The sequence below is a fragment of the Lactuca serriola genome, chromosome 1 (genome assembly GCF_051521515.1).
Source record: "Lactuca serriola cultivar US96UC23 chromosome 1, Lser_US96UC23_V15, whole genome shotgun sequence".
Lineage (NCBI taxonomy): Eukaryota > Viridiplantae > Streptophyta > Magnoliopsida > Asterales > Asteraceae > Lactuca > Lactuca serriola.
This window is the reverse complement of record NC_136408.1, coordinates 193,172,990-193,194,887: the sequence shown is the minus strand read 5'-3', so window position 1 is coordinate 193,194,887 and position 21,898 is coordinate 193,172,990. Positions and strand designations below refer to the sequence as shown.

Sequence of the window (21,898 nt, the reverse complement as noted above, 5' to 3'; positions counted from 1 at the left end):
AGTTATTTAAATATGAATTGTTTTTTTCTAAAACATTTTAAAATTATGAGTGACTTTTTTGAAAGAAAAAAAAAATAACGTTGTGTTAATTGTTGAATATATAGCTATTTTTTTCTAAAAAAAAATATTTTTGTAAAGGTAATTTAGATGAGGTGGTTTGGACGCAATACTTCATAATACATGTTAACGGTTTTACTTAATTCTATATATCTAGTTAAATAATCATAAATTTCAATAATTATTCAAACTTTTTAAGAAAGTACAATCTCAAATATAAATCAATTGTCCGGATAAATTAAAAAATGTCTAAATTCCAAACAACATGACTTTTATTTTCGATATCCTTTTTAGTAATAAATATACTAATATGTTGTATGTCAAAACATGGAGTATAACAATATATATATAATGTATCAATGTATATATGTATTTTTTTTTTTATATAAACAATGTATATGGTTTAATGTATGTCAATTTATATGTTGCATAATTTTATAACACAAAATTCATACATATAATATTAGGATAATTTTTATACATATAATATGCATAGTTTTATAACATAAAACTTATATATATATATATATATATATATATATATATATATATATATATATATATATATATATAAATAATGTTGGTTTCGTTTTTTGTTTTTTATATCTTTTTCGGGGTTTTGTTTTTTTTCATAGATTTCTTCATCAACAAATGTTAAAATTTAACAAAAATACATAATTTGCTAAACCATAATACAAGAGGAAAGTTTGTTCACATTTAATTATTGAACTTTTTTTAGAGAAAACGAACTTTCAACTTTCTTCACATTTAGTCACTAAACTTTTTTTCATTATCTGTTTGCCACTGAACTATTGAAACTGTTCACATTTTACCTTTATGACCGGTTGTTACCTTTATAAACAAAAAAAAATCAATAATTAAATATACACAAATAAAAAAATATTTTCCTTTTAAGTCATTATCCCTAAATCTTATAAAACCTTTATCATAAGAAAAATCTAAAAGCAAATAATTAATAACACTATGCTATTTTGTACTTACTAGTGAATAACACGTGTTGATATGTGTAGTTGTGATTGTTGAATATATATTAAATTTATGGGGGAAGGGTAGGTGATAATGTAGTGTAAACGTAGAACCATCCTTTTGAGCATCATTGTACCACTTTACCTCCAATGCCGACACTCACCCTCTTTGTGTTCTTGGTGTTGATAGCAACATTCTTACTCACCAATGGCGACCCTCCGCCTCAGGTCCCTTGTTACTTCATATTTGGCGATTCCTTAATGGACAACGGCAACAACAACCACCATCGTACTCAAGCAAAAGTTAACTTTCCACCATATGGCATTGACTTCCCCGACGGCCCTACCGGCCGGTTCTCCAATGGCCGGAATATCGCCGATGTCATTGGTCTCTCTCTCTCTCTCTCTCTCTCTCTCTCTCTCTCTCTCTCTCTCTCTCTCTCTCTCTCTCTCTCTCTCTCTCTCTCTGAATGTGTGTGTGTGTGTGTGACATTAGTTGTGATGCAAGGTCCTTCTAACTTGGTTTTGCTTATGTGATAAATAGCTCAATTACTTGGGTTCAAGAGTTTCATTCCGCCTTTTGCGACTGCAAAAGTTGAAGAAATCGTAAATGGCGTAAACTATGCATCTGGGGGAGCTGGAATTCGAGATGAAACGGGACAACATATGGTACGCCATTTTTTTATTATGTCATTTATTTTAAGTTAATTCGCATTCTTTGATTGTCTAAATGCTTTTTGCACATGCTTTGGCAATTATTGTTTATATAAGTGACTTGTTTTGTAAAGTTATTGTATAAAACCATATGGAGATTATGGCAATGGTATTAACAAATTTAAATCAACATTATTAATTTTATAGTAAAATTCTAGAGTTTTTTTTTCTTTTCTGTGCACAAGATAATCTCATTTGTTGTTAATTTGTTAGTAATCAATTCAATTAAACATTTTACTTTTTTCAATGTTATTTCTGAAAAAATAAATTACTACTTTTAAGAACGTATATAAAATATAAATTTTTGTTCTGTTATTTTTATTTTTTATTTATAAAGTTTATAAGATACTAATAATCGTCCTTTTTCTGTGTATTTTTTATTTTAAATAATAAATATGATTTATAACGATATACCTTTTGTTAAAAATTTGACTAAATTACTGGTTCCTAAGTTTTTTGCTCACCCTCGAACTTTTTGTCTATTTTTTAAGTTATTGCACGGACATATTACGTATTTTTATTTTCCCAATGTCCTATTACGCTATTTTTTTTCTCAATGTCCTTTTACATATTTTTTCCAATGTCCTCATATGCAATTTTTTTATTTACTTTTTTAATATCTTTTCGCTTTCACAAATTATTTAATTTGTTTTTGTAAATTCGTTTTCATGTATTTAAAATTATTAAAACGCATTTTCTTTTATCTAATTCATTTTTACAAAATTGTACAAAAAAAATACTTATTTGTAAACGAAAATTTCTAAAAAAGTTTGGGCTTCCATTTATCTGTTATTTACAAATCGGAAAAGGATAACCGAGTTGTCAAAATGTTTTATCCAGAATTAATGAGGAAAGTGAGCCAAGTTCCACATTTTTTTTTTCTTTCTATTGCGATGAAGCTAAGTTTAATGGTCAAAACTCAAACGAGTAAAAAGATTTAACCAAATGTAAACAAAAATAACAATTAATTATCCTTATAATTCATTTTCTACTATCCGGCTCAATTCCACCGAGTGATCATCAAAACCAAGATTCACATTACCTTTTTAAAACCATTTTAAATTGAGATACAAAATAACAAAAAAGCAAAACCACAAGTTATACCCTTATAATAAATTTAAAATATAGATAAAAAGTAAGTATTTCAAAACAGTTTCGAAATCATTGTGTCAAAAACTAAAATAAACCTCTTATACACCTATCCATTCTTTTCCATTTTAGTTTTCTATTTTTAGAAGGTTGATTGAATATGATCATGATTTTAACATGGCATGAAGATAGATAGAGACAGAGCCAGCTGTGACTGACTACCAACCATGAATGGGTAGTTGAGGAGTAGTCCTTCTCCCATATTTGAGTCTGACAATTTGTACAGATAAGATATGTCCCAAACACGGATTATACATACAATAACCCAAAATTTGAAGTTCTATATTGATTAAGAGAATGATAAAAATAGCGGCTATCAATAATGACTTTTCATTAAATACTTAAAATATAGCCTTTAGTTAAAAATAGTTGAAGAAATAGTAGGTGATTAAGAAAACTACGGTTTCGGCCTAACCGAATTTAAAGAACTACGATTTAAGGCCTTTGGGCTTCCATTTGGAGGATTGTATGTTGTTTGACGACTCATCAACCCATAATATATAAAGTTGAAAAATTTTCAGTTAAATCATTTTCAGTTGTTTTTTTTTAAACAACAAACTAATTAATATACTTCTAAATAACCACCTATGTCTTTACCGAGACTTGAACCCCTGATCTCTCATATGAGATGGTCACTCCATACCACTAAGCCATTTTCAGTTGTTTGAAGTTAGAGAAAACACTCTATGACAGCTCCAAACACCAATGAAGTCATTTTCAATTAAGGCCTTTTATTACAAAAAAAAAAAATAAAGGCATAAAGCTCACGAACTAATGAATACATTGAAATTTGCAAACCCTTTACAAGTACTACATATTTTCCGCAATTAACAAAATTAAAACACGGATACTTTACTTAGAATAGTTAATGTGCATCAGTGCATGTCTTGCTAGTTGTTAAGTAGAGGTTTTGGAATTAAATCTCATTAAAAAAATTAAAATTTGGCAATTTAAAAATAAACATGATTTCTAATTTCTTTGTTGGGGCATGAACCTATATCTTAGGTATAACCATACAACTTAACCATATTAAGCACATATTCTTTTATTTTTGTTTTTAGTAAATTTATCTTAACCATAACTATAAACTTGGAGTTTGAGTTTTTTAATTTTACTATAAAAAATATATTTGTATTATTCTTTCTTTTCTTTTAACTTTGACAAAATTATATAGTGCCCGCGAATGGTTAGCTAATTTAGATGCATTCCCTAATTTGAGGCAAAAATTCATTTGGAAAATTTTTATTTATTTATTTATTTATTTATCTTTTGTGCAAGAAAGTATTAAGTGGCGACAATCTAGTACTATGAAACTAGCTTAGTGGGTTAATGTTTTATGTCGGTTAATGTTTTATGTCTGGATGGTGTGAGACAAGGAGATCCCTATTTCCTTGTCTCCTTTCCTTTTTATCTTGGCATGTAGGGTTTGCATGTAGCCTTGCAAAAAGCTCATCTCCGGCATGTGTTTAGGGGCGTTTCTATTTGTGGGATTGATATCGCACATCTTTTTATGCGGATGATGTCGTTTTGGTTTCTCCTTGGGATCCCAATAATGCTAACTCGGTGCTTCGAATCTTACGTTGTTTCTACTTAGCCTCCGACCTTAAAATCAATTTGCAAAAAAAAAAAACAAGTTTATTGGAGTTGGCGTCTCTCCTCATCAAGTGGAGTCGGTGGCATTGGGTTGTGCCCCAGATTGCCTTCCTTTTCTTCACTTGGGTGTGCTAGTAGGTCAATGTATGTCTAGGGTTTCGGCTTGGTCCCTTATTGTTGACCATTTTCGTTCCAGGCTATCGGATTGGAAGGCGAAATTTCTTTCATTTGGTGGTCGTTTGACTTTAATAAAGTCTGTTCATGGGAGTTTGGGAAGCTACCTGGTATCCATCTTTCTGGTTCCGATCTCCGTTCCTAATTCCTTGGAGGCTTTTCGAGCATTCTTTTGGGGGCGGAGTTGGATGACAGATGTATACATTGGGTCCGATGGGATAGAGTTCTGGTTGGTAGGAAAGAAAGGGGTCTTGGAGTTGGTAGTCTTTTCTGCTTCAACAGGGTTATGCTCTTCCGTTGGCGGTGACGTTTTTTTCATAACCTAGATATGATATGGGTTCATCCTGTTAGAGCTATTTATGGTTCTGATGGAGGTTGTGGTTCTTTAGTCCCAAAAAGCAGGTTGGATGGGTCCTTAGAATGGAGTTATTCGTATGAAGTCTCACTTAAATATCGTGGTTTAGACTTGCTTTCCTTATGTCGGATCCGGATTAGAGATGGGAGTTGGACTTCTTTTTGGCAAGATATATGGAAAGGGGGTCATTCTGTTGCAGTCTCTTTTCATAGGATTTTTGCTTTGGGTACTCATAGGATCGCCTTGGTTCATGACAGGGTGTTGTTGGGTTAGGATACAGTCTCTCTTAGGAGAGTGCCTCGGGGTGGCATTGAGTAGTCATAGTGGGAGGCATTTTGGCATTGATGCAGGGGTTGTAGCTTGATTTCAGACCGAATCGTTTGGGGCGGCCTTTGGATACGTTTGATCATTTTTTTTGTCAACACATCTCGTTCTTTTATTGATAATGGAAATGTTGTCTAAAGGTGGTGTCGATACTTATTGGAATAATTGGGTTCCAATTAAGTTGAATATTTTTATTTGGAGATTAAGATTAAATGGTTTACCTACTCGATTTACTCTTTCAAATCAGGGTATTTTGATGGATTCAATCTTGTGTCCGGTCTGTTCCACTACGGTTGAGTCCATTGAGCATTTGTTTGCAACTTGTAATGATTTGATTGAGCTTTGGACTCGAGTTGCCATTTGGTAGGGTGTTTAGCTTCCTAAACATCTGTCCATAGATTCTATCTTGTTTTGGTCGAATTCTTCTGCTTGGAGAAGTGGTCAATGAAAAGCTTTTGATGCGGTGATTATGACTGTTTTATGGTGTATATGGAATTTCCGAAATTCCATTATCTTTGGAACGGTGTTGCATAGGAAATCAACCATTTTTGACGATGTAGTAAAAAACTCTTTTTTTGGGTTTCCAATATGGGTAGCAAAGCTAAAATAGGTTGGACCTCGTGGCTTCATAATCTTGCGCTATCTTGTAATTTGTTTTAATATTCTTTTTCTAGCTTCTTGCTAGTTTTTTAATTAAATTCTGTCGTTCAAAAAAATCATTTATTATATTCTTGCTTCGATTTATAGTGGTTTTGTTTTAGATGAAAACCATAAATGAACCATATGTACTCGGTTAATGAAAATTAGAAAACGCATAATATCTTTTTGTAATGGTTCGGTTAAACTGATTCTGTTATATCAGTTAATTTGGTTATGGTTTAGTTTTTCGATTAATATGCTCAACCCTAGATTTTCAAACCAAACACAAATCGAACACAAAATTTCTATTAACCAACCGCATTAGAGATTCAAAACAAATTTAAATTCAAAAGGATTTTAACTCCCTTATATTCTAGTTAATTGAAAAGATTTCAATTCCTATTTAAGCATCATTATGTGAGCCAACGGCCCCTTACATTTTAGGTTAAATTCGGTTTACGTAATGATCGTTATGTTTTTATTTTTTATGAAAAACATACAATTATGTTGGTTCTCGATCAAAATATACAATATTATAACTATGGTTGCTGAAAAATAAGAATGACTTAAACATGTTGTTAAAAACTTAAAATTAAACACAATTTAGAAAGTTAGCTATATCTTGAATTAGGTCAAACGAGTTTAAAATCTACGGATATCCTTGTATGTATAGCCTTATAGATCAAAGAGTTTAGAATATTTCCATTACTAATTATATAATAACTAGATTACGACCCGCGTAAAACACAAAAAACATATAAAAATATACATATAAAGGTATAAAAAAGTTAGCACTATAAAAAAATAAAGTAACAAAAACAGATTTAGTATTATTGGTAACATTGAAATGTCTTGAAAAAAAAACAATGAAACACTTGAATATCTATAATCGTTGAAGGATCTCTTTGTAGACATAATTTTTTGTTTTATTAGTTGGACGACCCTCGTCATATATGAGTACTTTCAATCATTTTTCACTTGTGACACGAGAAACAAAAAACATATAACTGACAATGAGTGAAGACGGGCCTACGTAAGTATAATCCAACATTTGATAATTATTGTCATTGACTTTTGTTAATGGCCATAACAAAATAAACAACTATGGAGAATTGTCTGCGCTAAAAACGGAATGAGATTCTTTTATTAGACGGAGTTAACTTCATGCAAGGTATATAAGTAGTCTTGTTGAAGAATCTAGCATATATGATTCAGGCTTCAATGACATGTCTTCCAATTCTAACAATGTGTAACCTAGTACCATTGCATAGTCCTTTGGTTTGTTCGATACTACGAAGTAACATGACTGGAACACCTATTTTTAGTGTAATTTTATGGTTGGAAATTCTAGACGCCTTAAACCATTCAACACAACTGAAGAGTAGATTGATTTCTCAAAAAAATCTGCTAACTCTATCTCACATAAAGAGTTTGAACACATATATGTTTTCCCTTCATCTTTCATCAATCTTAAAATGTAATCATTGGTAGCATCGAATTCTTCATTTGTAGGTACCAAAATAGCTTTATCTTGAAAATATGATGGATCATCAAGATGGTTTTCAAATGATGGATAAATGGTGGATACGTTTGAATAAATATGGTCACTTGTAGAGCGAACAACAACGTCTTCTGGAAATTCAACTTCAACTTCACCATCATTAGGGCCACCAGTATTACATTCACTAATTTTAAGAATCCACTCATCAAATGCTTTTGTCTCATCTAAAGCATTAGTTAGACAACCAAACTAAAGCCTCATGTTTACGGTTAAACGTAAAACTATACATTCACACCATAATTAAACAGGGGAAGCTAAACAATTTACGATATACCTAAATAATCAAATGCATATCAACTCGATAACATTAATTGAAAATGTTCAAGGTTTAACGTTGGAAGTTTGACGTATAATTTAGGAATTGATTTTAGATTTATTACAGTTCAAAGTTCATTGCCTGTTTTGGATGATTACTCGAATTACATTGCTAATCTCAGTGGGGGTCACTAATATGGTTGATGGTCTGATCTTGGTCGATGTGATGTGTTCTTCTCAATCATGAAATCAATGTAGATAGTCCACAGACCATGTGCTAAGTAACACCTAAGTGAAGCATTTTAACACATTTAGAACAACATAAATCCATTAACTTGTATGGGATAGTTGGGTAGGGCCAATCAATTATTACATGAAGACATTATTACAGTAACTTAAGAACATTAGGTTATGAATATGCAACATTGTTTTGTATATTAATCATATTCTTTCTGGTAAAAAAAATCCTTCAAATGTTTCCCTGGTAATGATCATTAGAAAGTACAAAACATGTCAAATAACGTTTTAGCTTTATTACATCTCGAAGTTATTTCAGATGCTATTTTGAGAGCATCTAAATGGTGTGTAAGCTACTAAAATGAATAAAGATTTTAAATAAATTGGGTTAGTCAAAACTGGGTTTTTCTTTTTCTTATTTGGGTTGTCATATTAGGATTTTATCCTTTTCCAAAAATATTTCTCCACATATGTTCATCAAGGTAGGCATTCAAGGAATCTACCTACAATTAAAGAATTCCCAAAAATGTTATTTTTTAAAAGTACAATGTTATTAATGAATTTTTTTGCAAAGTTCAACGCTATTAATGGAATTCGCTTCTAGAACACTGTCCTACAAATGAGCTTCAATGTTGGAAAACATGAAACGTTTCAATATCATCTAAAAATATTACAAAATAATATTTTTTTAAAGTACAATGCCATTAATAAACTTTTTTTTTTTTGCAAATTTCAATACTAAAAACAAATTTTCCCTAGAAAATTGTCATATTAATGACCTACTAATTAACATTTAAAATTATATATTACATGAATGGTTCACTTGTGAACAAAAATACATAAATGATCCATATTTGAAATGTTTTTTTTACATAAATGGTCTATATGCGAAAGAAAATGAAATGAAAATATACTTTCCATTAACAAAATGTTTTCAAAAAAATCCTATTAATGAGCTCGAATGTACATAAAAATAAAACGTTTCTAGATTAACCAAAAAGAATATAAAAAAATCCTTTTTGAAACTACGATGATAATGAACTTTTTTGCAAAGTTTAATGCTATTAATGAATATTTTGTTTTCCAGAAGACAATCCTTTAAATGATCTTCAATATACAAAAAATGTAATTTTCCATATCAACTAAAAATAATTCAAAAAAACTCATTTTTTAAGAGTACGATGCTATATATGAACTTTTTTTTTCAAAGTTCAATACTAAAAGCAACTTTTTCCAGAAAATGTCCTAATATAAAGTTAAAAGAGCATATTGTAAAATATTTATCGATCTATATGAGCAAGAATTAAACATTTCCATCAATACCAAAAATGGCATATAAATCATGCCTCATTTTGTAATTAATTCCAACGTCCCACAATGTGGAATCCTCTCAGTGACAGCATTCCAGAACTCAAACCTCAATAGATAATCAATATGAAGATAAGTTGCGATAAAAAATAATAATTGTCACCATCTTATACAAATATTATAGATTATTGGGGTGTTAGATAACATAATAACTTGCCAACAAAAAAAATACCAACACCTTATAGACATCATCTATACAACATTTAATAAATATACAAAAAACATTATATAAAATAAACTGTGGTTATGATATCTCTTCTAGGGTACATATGATTATTGAAATTAATGCCAACAAAAATCTTCAATATTTATGTGGCTCTAAATACAACTACCCTCTAGTTTTAGGGCCCATGACTTCACCCCACTCCCAAGCAGAAACGGGCCCTCAAATACTTTAAAAAAACCTGAAAGATTAAAATATACAAACAAAAAGATGAAAATGGTAAAATGAACTTTCAAATATAACAACAATATTTTATAGACAATACAACAAACAAGCTAGAAACATGGAAATAGAGACAAAAAAACATCATAATTAGATTAACACCATACACTCATTTAGTCTTATCTTTCTTCTTCCCTTATAGGAGTTTATAAAACATTTTCTATTGTATGATGGATTTCTGAATTACTTTTTTGAGATATGTGAGGTTGTAAAGAATGGAACAACAAAGAAATGGAATTGATAGGTAATCGTAAAAGCAAGATAATAGAATAAGTAATTTCATTCCAAAAACATATTTGTGAGGCATGGAATGGAACAATGAAAATTTCATATGATTTTTATGTCATATATTGCAATTTAAATTATAAAGATGATCCTTCACATATCTTTGTTTAGTTATTATTATGTAACTAAAAATGGTTTACATTGCAACTTTTATACTAATATATACTCTTATTGCTGAGAAAACCTTGATACTCACAATGTTACCAACCCTATTTTCAAGAGTGTAGGGTGTACCCATTTATCATTGAGAAAGTAAACTCAATAAGAAGATTCAAACCAGTTAAACAAAAGAATAAGGTTGTGCAAGGTTCTTACTATGCTTCTCGACATGCCCAGACAACACAAGTTAACCAAAAAAAAACCTTGCTAATTAACCAAAATTAATCAATCCCAAATATTTTCCAATAAGATTTATCGATGTAATTTGTTTACATGGTATACTAAAACTTTGTCTTTTCTTTGCTATTGAGTCTAAAAGATGTTTTTTATAATATTAAAAAAGGATAAGTAATAACTTATTTCTGAGAGCCCACTTTGTATTTTTAAAAATGTTTTTTACAATAAATCAAAACACATATCACTACTGGGTTTTGCTGAGTTGTAGAATATATGGATCACTCAATGGTATAAGGTTTTAAATTCCATCTCCAAATCCAGTAAGGGATTGAATGGGTAAAGCATTATAGATATTGACTCGAGTATATCTTCCATTCACGACCTGGTAAGCCACAAAAAAATCATTGACTAAATGAATATACAAAAATGTAAAAATAAAAAAGAAAATCGATATATACAAATTCACTACCTAGTGGAAATATCTTCCAAATTGAAAGAATGGATGAGAGATAGCTATGTTGCTGTGTCCATCATTTTGCTCTCCAAATATCTATAACTTAAAAAATCAAAATCAACAATACAGATCATAAGAACAAAAATCGAAGCAAATTCAGAAAATGTAACCATTATGGATTTAAACTTAAATAGAAAGGTTTTACAGATTGGAACTTCATAGTTGAAACAGAATAAAAGAAACATAATCTAAAACGTACCCAAAAATCGATCTAAACTACGAACAAATTAAATTAGAATCTAAAGAAGTTTATATCTATATCATTCATCTTTCTTTAATGATGATCGAATACAAGACTAGTCTACACGGATCGAAGCTAACATATATTCTATTTTTTCTTTCCCCATTTTCTTCCCCTCAACAAAACTTAGGTTAGATAAATTATGTAAGGAAAAAAGGGAGAGAGGGTAGGGGTACTGGTAATGAGGGATGGGACGAGGTATTTTTTCATTTTATTTTTGGTGAGATTTAATTGTCATTAATAGAATTTTTAATTTAATTCATTTTATTTTTGGTGAGATTTAACTGTTATTAATAGAATTCCTAATTTAATTCATTTTATTTTTAGTGAGATTTAATTGTGATTAATAGACTTCCTAATTTAAAACGTAATATAAGTTTTATAAAATTTGTGGACAAAAATAAAAGGGTTGACAAAGATGATGTCAACAAATAATCCAACGGTGGAAAATATAGGATTGAAATGCAATCAATGGCCCTGATTTCTTCAAGTTAGAATTAAAGGTTCTCTTTTAATAATATTTAGAGATTAGTAACTCAACAGAAAAACAAACTACATGGCTTAAACAAGTTGGTCCATGTAGGTTCTGAAAACTGTGGATAAATTTAAAAACAAATTTTCAACTTATATTATATCATTAGTCCAAAACAGGATATTTTTTTTTTTATGAATTTGCCCCATTCAAATCACATCGTAAACCTAAGTATCACCTTATTAAATGACACTTCAATGGTTTGTTTATTAAACTAATACGTTTATTAAACTATAAATCATAAACCTTAATTAGTTCGAATCTCTCAGTTAACAATTGCTTTCTCATTCCATACTTGAGTGAAATATATAATGTCAATTGGTCATTGTAGGGTTATCGAATAAGCTTAAACAACCAGATAATCAACCATCGAATAACGATTTCACAACTCTCCACCTTGAATGGAAAAGGAAGTGTTTCTGTGATAAGAAAATACTTAAATCGGTGCATATATACTATCGGGATGGGGAACAACGATTACATTAGCAACTACTTTGTTCCCAATTATTATGAGACGAGTTCTGAATATACGCCTGAGGAATATGCAGAAGTCCTTGTTGAACAGTATTCCCGACAACTGCAGGTTTGTATTTTGTTCCCTTATGTTTGAATTAGCATTAAAGAGATGAAAAATCCAATAGTGAGATCTTATTTGAGTTGTTTAGCAACTTATAAAATTGAAATGGATGATGCAACCATCTTGTTGTTACTTCTCAAATATCATGTCTTTTCATTATATCACGAAACATTGTCGCATAGTGTGTATAAATACTGTTTTGTTACGTATTTTAAAGAAAATATAGATGTTCATTTAACCATTAAAAGAAAGGAAACGAATTAAAACAAAAGCTATTATGCAACATATTATTATTTTCTTGTCTAGAAAAAAACACATGACAATTGTGGCTCATAACATGAGTTGTCCATGTCATCCCTTGACCTCTTATAATATATCAACGATGTAAAACAATATTGACTGTGATGTCTGCTAACGACGTGGTTGATGATCGAGTTTTGTGTATCGATACATTATAGGATATCAAAGGGGTGACATAGATCACCCATGTCATTAGTGGCATCATATTTATTTTTTACATCATTTAAATGGAACAAATTAATAAGTTTTTACCAAAAAAATGGATAAGATCGTGTTTTTTTAACATGAAAATAGTTCAGGGTTTTTATTTATATATAAATGTATTGTTAGGAATGATTCTGTGCCATCTTCTCATTCATGATCAACTATATATCAATTTCACAATAGAGACCCCAATAACTATTGGATAAGATCTTACAAGATAAATATAATAACTTTGAATATATTAATTATAAGTCGGCAAACAAGACCCCACGGTTTGATTGGGAGGTGGACGGGCACTCAAGTTGGATTTGAAGTTAATGAAAAATGGATGAGGCAACCCTTCTGTGAAAATATATACATACAAGTAGGTGGATGGGATGCGAAGGTCTCTTATATGGCTAAGAAAACATTTTCTAATACAAATTGTATTTCTATATCGATATGTTTGCCTGCTGGTGTTGAATCAAACCTTCGAAGAATTATATTGTTTATATGTTGTCATAATATACCAATGTGGCACGACTAAGGGGAACGTGAAACTCTAGAAGAAGACTGTGTAACCAACATATTTTAGAGACTACATTGGTGACTCCATAATATTTAGATTAAGTGCTAGATCGGGACAAGGTAGGTTGTCATTTCGCAGACCACGGAATGAGACTGTTGCCCAAAAAATGTAGTATCATCAGGTATATCATCGAGTATTATGGCAGTCACTCTAATCTATAAGAAATCAGTTAATCATGTATGTGAAAAAAAGATGTAATATGTGTTCTAGGGTACCCTTAAGTATCATAGAATGCGTTTTAAGACATTATAATACAGATCACATGGTATATGCATAAAGAAACATATTTGTTGGACAAATTATGCTATATATGGTCTTGTAAATGTGAGTATTGCAGGAAACATACTAAACTAGGTGTCTGTGGGAATAAAATTGGTTTGCAATTTTTATAGGTTGCTTAGTTTCATAATTTCCACATCATATTTACATTGGTCATGTAACTTACATTGAGATGTATGAGTTATACAAATGGCCAAAAAACAGGTGAGATGCCCAAAAACGGGTGAGATGTAGCATGTCAGTCATGTCAAACTCAGATTTTAGATTTTAGGGACCAAATTAACAAATCTTTTAGTGAGTACGAGGAAGCTACTAAGACGATATCATCTATATATAGTAACAAATAAGCTTAGTCATTGCCACACCGGTAAACAAATAACGACATAAGCCCAATTTAAGGAGATAAAAAGCAAAGTGTTGGTACCATGGATTAGTTACTTGTTTTAAGCCATATATGGATTGGGTTAAGAGTGTATTTATGATTATAGAGTGAGGTTGTGGTATTTCCATGACTAGGAATTGGAATATTGTTTTCATTTCCAAATAAAATATAATGTTGATTGCTTAAATGAGAGAGTACGAATATTTTACCCAATCCATTTATGAGATGAGTTGTATAGCCTAAGTCCATGTACCAAGAAGAATCCCGTTGCGACAATTACATAAAGTGGAAGGCAACCTCAAGTTATTTTGTTGTTATGGGCTGGCCATGGGTCGATTATGCATAAGAAGTCAAGTGAGCTGGTATTTTGGAGTCTGTTAGGGATGTGTATTGGGTCATGGGCCAAGCATGTCCACTTGGTGGCGCAGAAATGTTGTTGGGTAAGGGCACGGTGGGTTTTCCTATCACTGTTAAAGATACTTAGGGAAAATTAAGCTCCATGTTGCTAGAGAGTTGTTTTGCAACTGCAAATTGTTGCCGATCATGTCCTAGACATCCCCACGGTAGTTGTTTCATTCTCGGTAATTGTTTCCACAATGATATCCACTGTGAGTGGGTAGCCAAATGATATTTAGAGGCACACTCAAGAAGGATAGGGTTAATTAGGAAAATCATTGGGTTATTGTGTTGTAACACCCCCTTGCTAGGGCCTATTTACATTTATACTTAAGAAAATCATTTGTGACCATATCCTTAAAAAGATTCAGTATTTATGTTTTTTGCGAAAAAACAATTTGGTCTTAAATTATTAAACATAATTTAGTTTGAAATCTAGAGAGATTGTTAACAATAAATATATCAAAACAAGATTTAGCTCGCCATACATTCAGTTGCCTTCTTAAAGTTCAAGCTAATCCCTAACCCAAGCTCGGGTCTTCAATTTGAACACATATCAAAATAAGTTAGACAATATATTTCCTAGTAAGTGAGCCGATATTAGTTGATTTAGAGTGAGAGGATGTAATCTATTCGTCCATCAAACCTTGTTTGTGGATATTAGTGCAAAAGTTGGTAGTGTCATCTGTCATGAGCTCTACATATTTGGTCTTTGTTGGTGAGTTGGACTTATGAGATTTAGAAAGGGTTAGGAATAGTTTCATGCATTACATCTTACTTGCTATTTTCATTTTGGTTTACCTTTTTATGTAAATTTTGGGACTTAGTTCTCCCTTTTAGAAAAGGCTTTGTTTAAAGTAAAACTTTTGAGCATATAAAACCCTTGATTTGATTGTCAAGTTTTGCACTTATATCCACAAACATGCACTAGGGACATTATCCTAGGTCATACAAGGGGTAGTGATCCTCTACTTGTGAATGTGAGAATTATTTAGAAATCTACACACATGAATCAAACAAAACAAATGTCCAATTTGAACCAAGGATCTCACAATGACACCCATCCTAGCAAGATTTACACAAGTACGATGCTTAAATCATTTTCAAAGTATATAAGTTTTTTGATTTTATAATCAAACCATTTTGTAAAATGGAATTTCATGGAAGCACAAATACATATAGTACCACTAAGGAAAAAACACAATAAAAATTCAAAGTAAGGTAAGGCATGTGTGTTTCCGGTAACTCACCTTAGTCTAGAGCTATCCTTTTTAACCTTCAAGGTATGTAAAAGGCTTATAACAACCTTTTTACTCCTCAAGAATGTAGTAAATGAAGTGGAACCTAATTGCATTAAAAAGTGTATCAAAACTCTATTAAGGGATCCATTAAGTCACTTATTAAGCTCTTAATCCTAGCTCTTAAATTTTATTACTTCAATTATGTGAAAAGATGAACGTAGGTGAAAACTGCACATGATTTCATGTCTGGAAGAAACATTAATGAATGTTTTAAGGATAACTAAGGACTTCTTCACTAAACACAGGATACGAACTGTCTCAAAATAACACGATGTCTGTTATGCCAACAGTCCAAAAAAGTCCCAAATTTCATTTCTAAGTGTTGTATGTTGGTCTCGATGCACCTAAACCTTCCATATATATCACCCAGGTGACTCTAAGGGAGCTAACAAGTCTATGAAGCTCATTTGATACCCATTTATGTTCCATTTACATAAGTACTTAACAATTTAAAAGTCTTAAGGGCATAATGATCATTAAACTCACAATAAAGTAGTTATAACCTTAATTTATATACGAGACTAAAAATGACTAATATGATTCATCCAACACCATCCAATATTCATATGAATGCCACCAAGTGCATAGTATCATGCTATAACACATTTTAAATGGTTCTAGATACTTAATGTAACTATGGAATTACCAAATTCCTTTTATAGTTTCACAAATTTCCCTTATGACCAAACAATCATTAGAGTCACCTAGAGATCAAGCAATTCTTTATGTTTTGCATCCAATTCATTCCTAATATATGAATTCATGATTTAGAACATCATTTACATATCTAAATGGTCAAGTCTACATATTATTTTTCTAATGGCAACAATGAAATCCCTAAATCATCATTTAAGCTATGCGTCTCTCATTCCAATGGGTTTGTGTATCCATGATGGATTTATTGCAAGAAAATTATATCAATGATCATAATCATTTAGGAATACTACTTAAAAAAATCATGATCATAAATGGAGATTCTAGGGTTTGTGGCATCATTCCATCCAAAATACAAAATCAATGAAAAGAGTGTTGGAATTGGGATTAAACCACGTCAACATTATAAAAAGTGTTAGAAACAAAATTCTAGCCACAATTCATCATAAAAACGAATTCAGATTTACAACCCTTTCACAAACTCGAATTTTAGATGAAATAATAAGGAATTATACCTTACAAACCCTAATATGCTTCAAATCTTTCTCCGGTAGACCAATTACTTCTTTAATTCAAACTCTTTGTGAAATCATTCATGAAATTTCCATTGTGATGCTCTCTAGCTCTCTAAAATGTGTAGGAGAAGAAATGAGGGGAAATGGTGAGGGTATGCATCTTATTTCAAGTTTTCTACATCATATTTTTGACCACAAAGCTTTCAAATTTTGAAAAATTGACACCATAACAATTACTAGTTGAGTCAAATTCAACTCATTTTTCATCAATTTGTCGGTTTTTTCCCATAAGCTTCATTCTACCAACCAATATGTTTTTTAAACTTTGGGAGTTTATTCTTTTAGTCGTTCTCCATCCATTTCATGAATATGTTGGTCAAAGTGTCAATTGTATTAGCCAATCATTTGGCCAAACAAACTTTCACTATTTTAACCACTTTAGTACTTGCCTTTCAAATGTTATAATTCTGATCTTTTACTTCTCCAACTATCATTTATAGTATTATTATGATTCGTCTTTATAACTCAATTTGTTCTAACTTATTTGTTTATTAATTTATTAATTTATTTTATTTATCTAAAGTTTTAGCTTACTAAAAAATTGTAGCCCCTAAAATCGGGTATTACATGTGTCATCAAGGGTTGATGAGTATGTGATTCATTCTATTTTTTTTCTAAGTGTCTCCTCCAAAAGTAGCTTTGACATGGATTTTTTTAAATGAGTAAGTGATCAATTTGTTGAATAAATGTAGCAATGATGTTGTTGCGACTCAGTTTTCCAGGGGAATGGACGTAACGAAGTTGATCCGTCTTCAAGAGTGTTGAGCAAATAACCTGAGAGCATATACAAATCGTAAGTCATTTACCATGGATAGTATTCTCAGTAAAACGCTTTGACGATCAAATTAGGTTTGAATTCGATAAGTGTATTCGTATGTTGTAGGTGTAAGAATGAGTATATAAATAATTTACCTTCTATCTATCTATTTATCTCTTTCTTCTTCTCTCTTTCTTGGTAATTACTATTTTTCCGTGCCAAGCATGTTGTTGTCTTATCATATTAAATGTTCGTAAGGCTGAAAGTACGAGATTGTGTTTGCAGGTATTATCATTAGCATTTTTCTTATGACAAAAGGTACAACTAACCCTTGCTGTAATAAACGTACCTTTTTGCAATCGATGCATCATTATTCCATTCAATTGCTTAGCTTCTTATAGTGTAGATTCGTTATCCATTGTTCGTGAGTAGGCATGGTTTGGCCATAATTGTTCCATTAGGTGATCGTGGTTCGGTTGTCATGGATCGCCCATGTCAAGACGATCATGGTGAACCTTATTGGCGAGGGTATATATGTAATTACACATATACCCTATTAAATTTCATAATCACCTTTGTAAATACTAGACACCAACTATATCACCATCTAGTTTTATGAGACAGGATTACCAACATTAGTTGGGTAACTAGAGATTTGAAGGGAGAACAAACATTAGTGATGTTGGAGACTACATGAAGATGAGCTGTGTTGAATTTCTCTTCTGTATATGAGGTTCGTGTTGTTTGTTGTATTGAAATATTTTTGCCAGCTGTCGCAAAGTTCTTGGGCACGTACACATAGTTTCTTATTTGTCTAAAGAAGGTTAGTGAATATGATGTTGTGGATCTATTGTTTTTTAACGATGTCTAACCGTTTCCATATTGGACTGTCAATGGTAGTAGGGTGAGGGGTATTCGATTCAATGTGATGGAGCACATTATCGGTGTATGTGTAGATCTGAAATAGTTCAATACACGATGCATAGTGTCAAGTCACTTTGATTGAGTGGAAGAGATATAAAATTCTTTTTGTTAGTCATTACAAAAGCCACATGAAATGGGAATTTATTTACATATAAGGTTGAATTTGTGGTCATCGTGTGTTAGTGTATCCTACATCGGTGCGACATAGTCATATAAGTGTCTATATATGTTGGAGTCCCTACTCTCTTCATAAACATTTTTTTGGAGCCATAATCTTGGAGTCCACATATAGTTCTCTACACATTGGTGCTACACGGTCATATAAGTGTCTACATATGTTGGTTCCCCCTATCTCCATAAGAGATCTATTTGTAGAGATAATCTTATACTTCATATATATCTTATATAGTATCAGATTCAGTGTCCCTCACCCCTATGGCTTAAAACATCATTGGGTATCCTTATCAAGTCTCTGTTGTCTCTGAGAGGGAGACCTATAAGTGTCTAGATATGTTGGATCATCTCTCTCTCTCTCTCTCTCTCTCCATAAGGGTTTTTTTGGCGAGACAATTATAGACTCCACTTATATTTTACACCATGGTAAATGAAGAAGGTTGACTAGATTAAAGAGAAGAGGAAGGTGTTTTGTTGTGGTTAGAAAAGCCTAAACGATGTTGCTGCTACTAAGAATGAGAGATGAGGTAGAGAGATAGGGCCAATTTACTTGCACTTTGATAACATATTAACAAGGATGAATTAAACACGAGGTTCTAAATAAAATTAGACATGCCTTAGAGGCAATGTCAAGTCTCAAGCTTTTACGAGCCGTGGTGAGCCACATCGTTTGTAAGACATGACATAAGGTGACAATTTTGTATATAATTAATATTTTTATATGTATTTTCTACTATTATATATATATATATATATATATATATATATATATATATATATATATATATATATATATATATATATATATATATATATATATATATTACATAAGACAACATTTTGTTAAAGGTTGACGTCAACTACAAGCTTTGGCACCATGACGAACGTTTTGGAACCTTAATTTAGCATGAAAGAATTCATGCCCTCTTCTTAATAATGATCAACTATATATGAAGGTTACAATAGATATTTTGCGATAAGATTTTCTTTCATGCCCTCTTCTTAATAATGATCAACTATATATGAAGGTTACAATAGATATTTTGCGATAAGATTTTACAAGATAAATATAATACATATGAATATATATTTATATAAGCCTGCTAACAAGATTTATAATAGGTAGATATATAAATATAAATACATTTGAATATATTTTTTATTCTTAAAGCTAAACAGTAAAGAAATTTTTTGGATTGAGCCCAATAATGTGTCTAAATTTTGGTGTGTATTATTAAATTTATTTTTTTCTGGATTAGATTTCTTATTTTGAGATAATTTTTTCATCAAGTCTATTTTTTGATGAAAAAAATAAAACGAATTTACAACTATTAATCCACAGGAATTGTACGAATCTGGAGCTAGAAAGTTTGGAATTTTTGCAGCAGGCTATTCGGGCTGTTGCCCAGGAATCATGTCCGATTATGGCTTGAACTCTTGCGTCGACTTAGTTAATGATGCGGTCAAATTATTCAACACCCTACTTAATACTACTCTAAATGATCTAAACAATAGATTCCTTGACGCAAAGTTCATCTTGATCGACGCCCGTTTAGAATATCCTAATGGTATAAATCGTCACTTTTGACGATACTATTTAACCTTCCAAGTTAAACTTTATATTTTTGTGGGATAAAATAGAATTATTTAACATTTTACTAACGTGCATAGTTTCCATGCAAACAGATTTAAATGTTACTGATAAACCATGTTGTGAAATTGCGGTGAGCACCACTGGAAAGGGGAGTTGTGTTCCGAATCAAGTTCCATGTAGCAACAGGGAAAACTATATATTTTGGGATGGTTTTCATCCCACAGAGAGGGTGAACGTTATAGATGGAACAAAGGCATATGAAACACTCTCTCCTTTATACAATTCAACAGCTATATTACCTTTAACACACAAAGAAGTTGGATATGTAGTCAGTGATGCATGATTTTAATGTTGGTTTTCGTCTTACCACCAAATCTATTTTGAATGGTTTTTTATGTGTAATATAGTTTTATTGATTTGAATATATGAATAAAAAGCAAGAGAAATTTAATGTTTTAATTGTAAGTTGTGGAAAGAACTAATTTATTGTTTTGTTGTAGTATATATGTAGTAATTTATTGTCTAAATGAAAAAAACCAAAAGTCACTATTAGGAAAAGGCTTTTCGTGATGGACAACTCATGTCGTAATTGCCTATAGATGAGAGACAAATATGTGTCATTTAAAGCCATGTCATAAACGAAGATGACAGACCAAAAGACATTTTGTACATGTATTTACAACATATATATATATATATATATATATATATATATATATATATATATATATATATATAGAGAGAGAGAGAGAGAGAGAGAGAGAGAGATCTAGGTTTAGGTGTTTTAACTAAGTATTGTGTTATTGTATGCATCAATGTGGGCCAATCAAAATTTAAAATAAAAATAAATAATTAAAGATATCAATGAGGGTTATTTAGTAATTTGATAAATGAATTCTATAAATAGTCCCTTTATTTTAGGGATCCGTTTATTATTAACCCTATTAAAATCCACCTCCACCGTAATAGGATCACACTGGTGAACTAAATCCTAAATCCGCCTCTTTCTTCCTCTCTGTGTCGTAGGTCACTTTCCTCATTGTCTCCATCACCAATTAATCGTCCTCCTAGCCATTGCTTCTTCCGCCTAATACCATTTAAAGTTTCTGATGAAAATCAATGGTAGTGGCTCAATCTTCATCGCTCAATGAAGCGTACTCGTCTCTCCCTATCTTCACTCGACTTTCATGTCAATCTGGCTCGTTTTCACTTCTGTCGACCGGAGGGAGGAGGCGCGAATAAGAGGAGGTGCGATTTTGGGATGTGTCGATCAGATTTGAGAAGTCAAGAAGGGAAAAACGATGCTGGATAATCAACACTTACATAAATCGCCGTTTTCAGGTTACGTCTACATTCAACTAGTTGATTACTATCGGAGTCCTAAATGTCTATATTTTGTTTGTATATAAAATTTTGGACTTGAGCAGGATCGATGCTATCCTGTTGAA

At 31.2% G+C, this 21,898-nt stretch overlaps 1 protein-coding gene across 1 annotated transcript; it reads left to right on the top strand.

The window, feature by feature from the left end:
• The first annotated feature begins 1,125 nt into the window (after window positions 1–1,125).
• On the top strand, window positions 1,126–20,928 carry LOC145102284 (GDSL esterase/lipase At5g45670-like). The gene is made up of 5 exons (XM_079039669.1): window positions 1,126–1,431; window positions 1,588–1,712; window positions 12,097–12,348; window positions 20,199–20,424; window positions 20,543–20,928. Exons 1-5 carry the CDS (start codon window positions 1,194–1,196, stop codon window positions 20,791–20,793), a joined length of 1,092 nt encoding a protein of 363 aa, XP_078895795.1. The 5' UTR covers window positions 1,126–1,193; the 3' UTR covers window positions 20,794–20,928.
• Window positions 20,929–21,898: the final 970 nt, after the last annotated feature.

Excerpts from the sequence above, each read along its gene's own strand:
- LOC145102284 (XM_079039669.1), top strand. The coding sequence starts at position 1,194 with ATGCCGACACTCACCCTCTTTGTGTTCTTGGTGTTGATAGCAACATTC. Across the intron at positions 1,432-1,587 it reads GAATATCGCCGATGTCATTG|CTCAATTACTTGGGTTCAAG; the intron begins GTCTCTCTCTCT and ends TGTGATAAATAG. Across the intron at positions 20,425-20,542 it reads CCGTTTAGAATATCCTAATG|ATTTAAATGTTACTGATAAA; the intron begins GTATAAATCGTC and ends CCATGCAAACAG.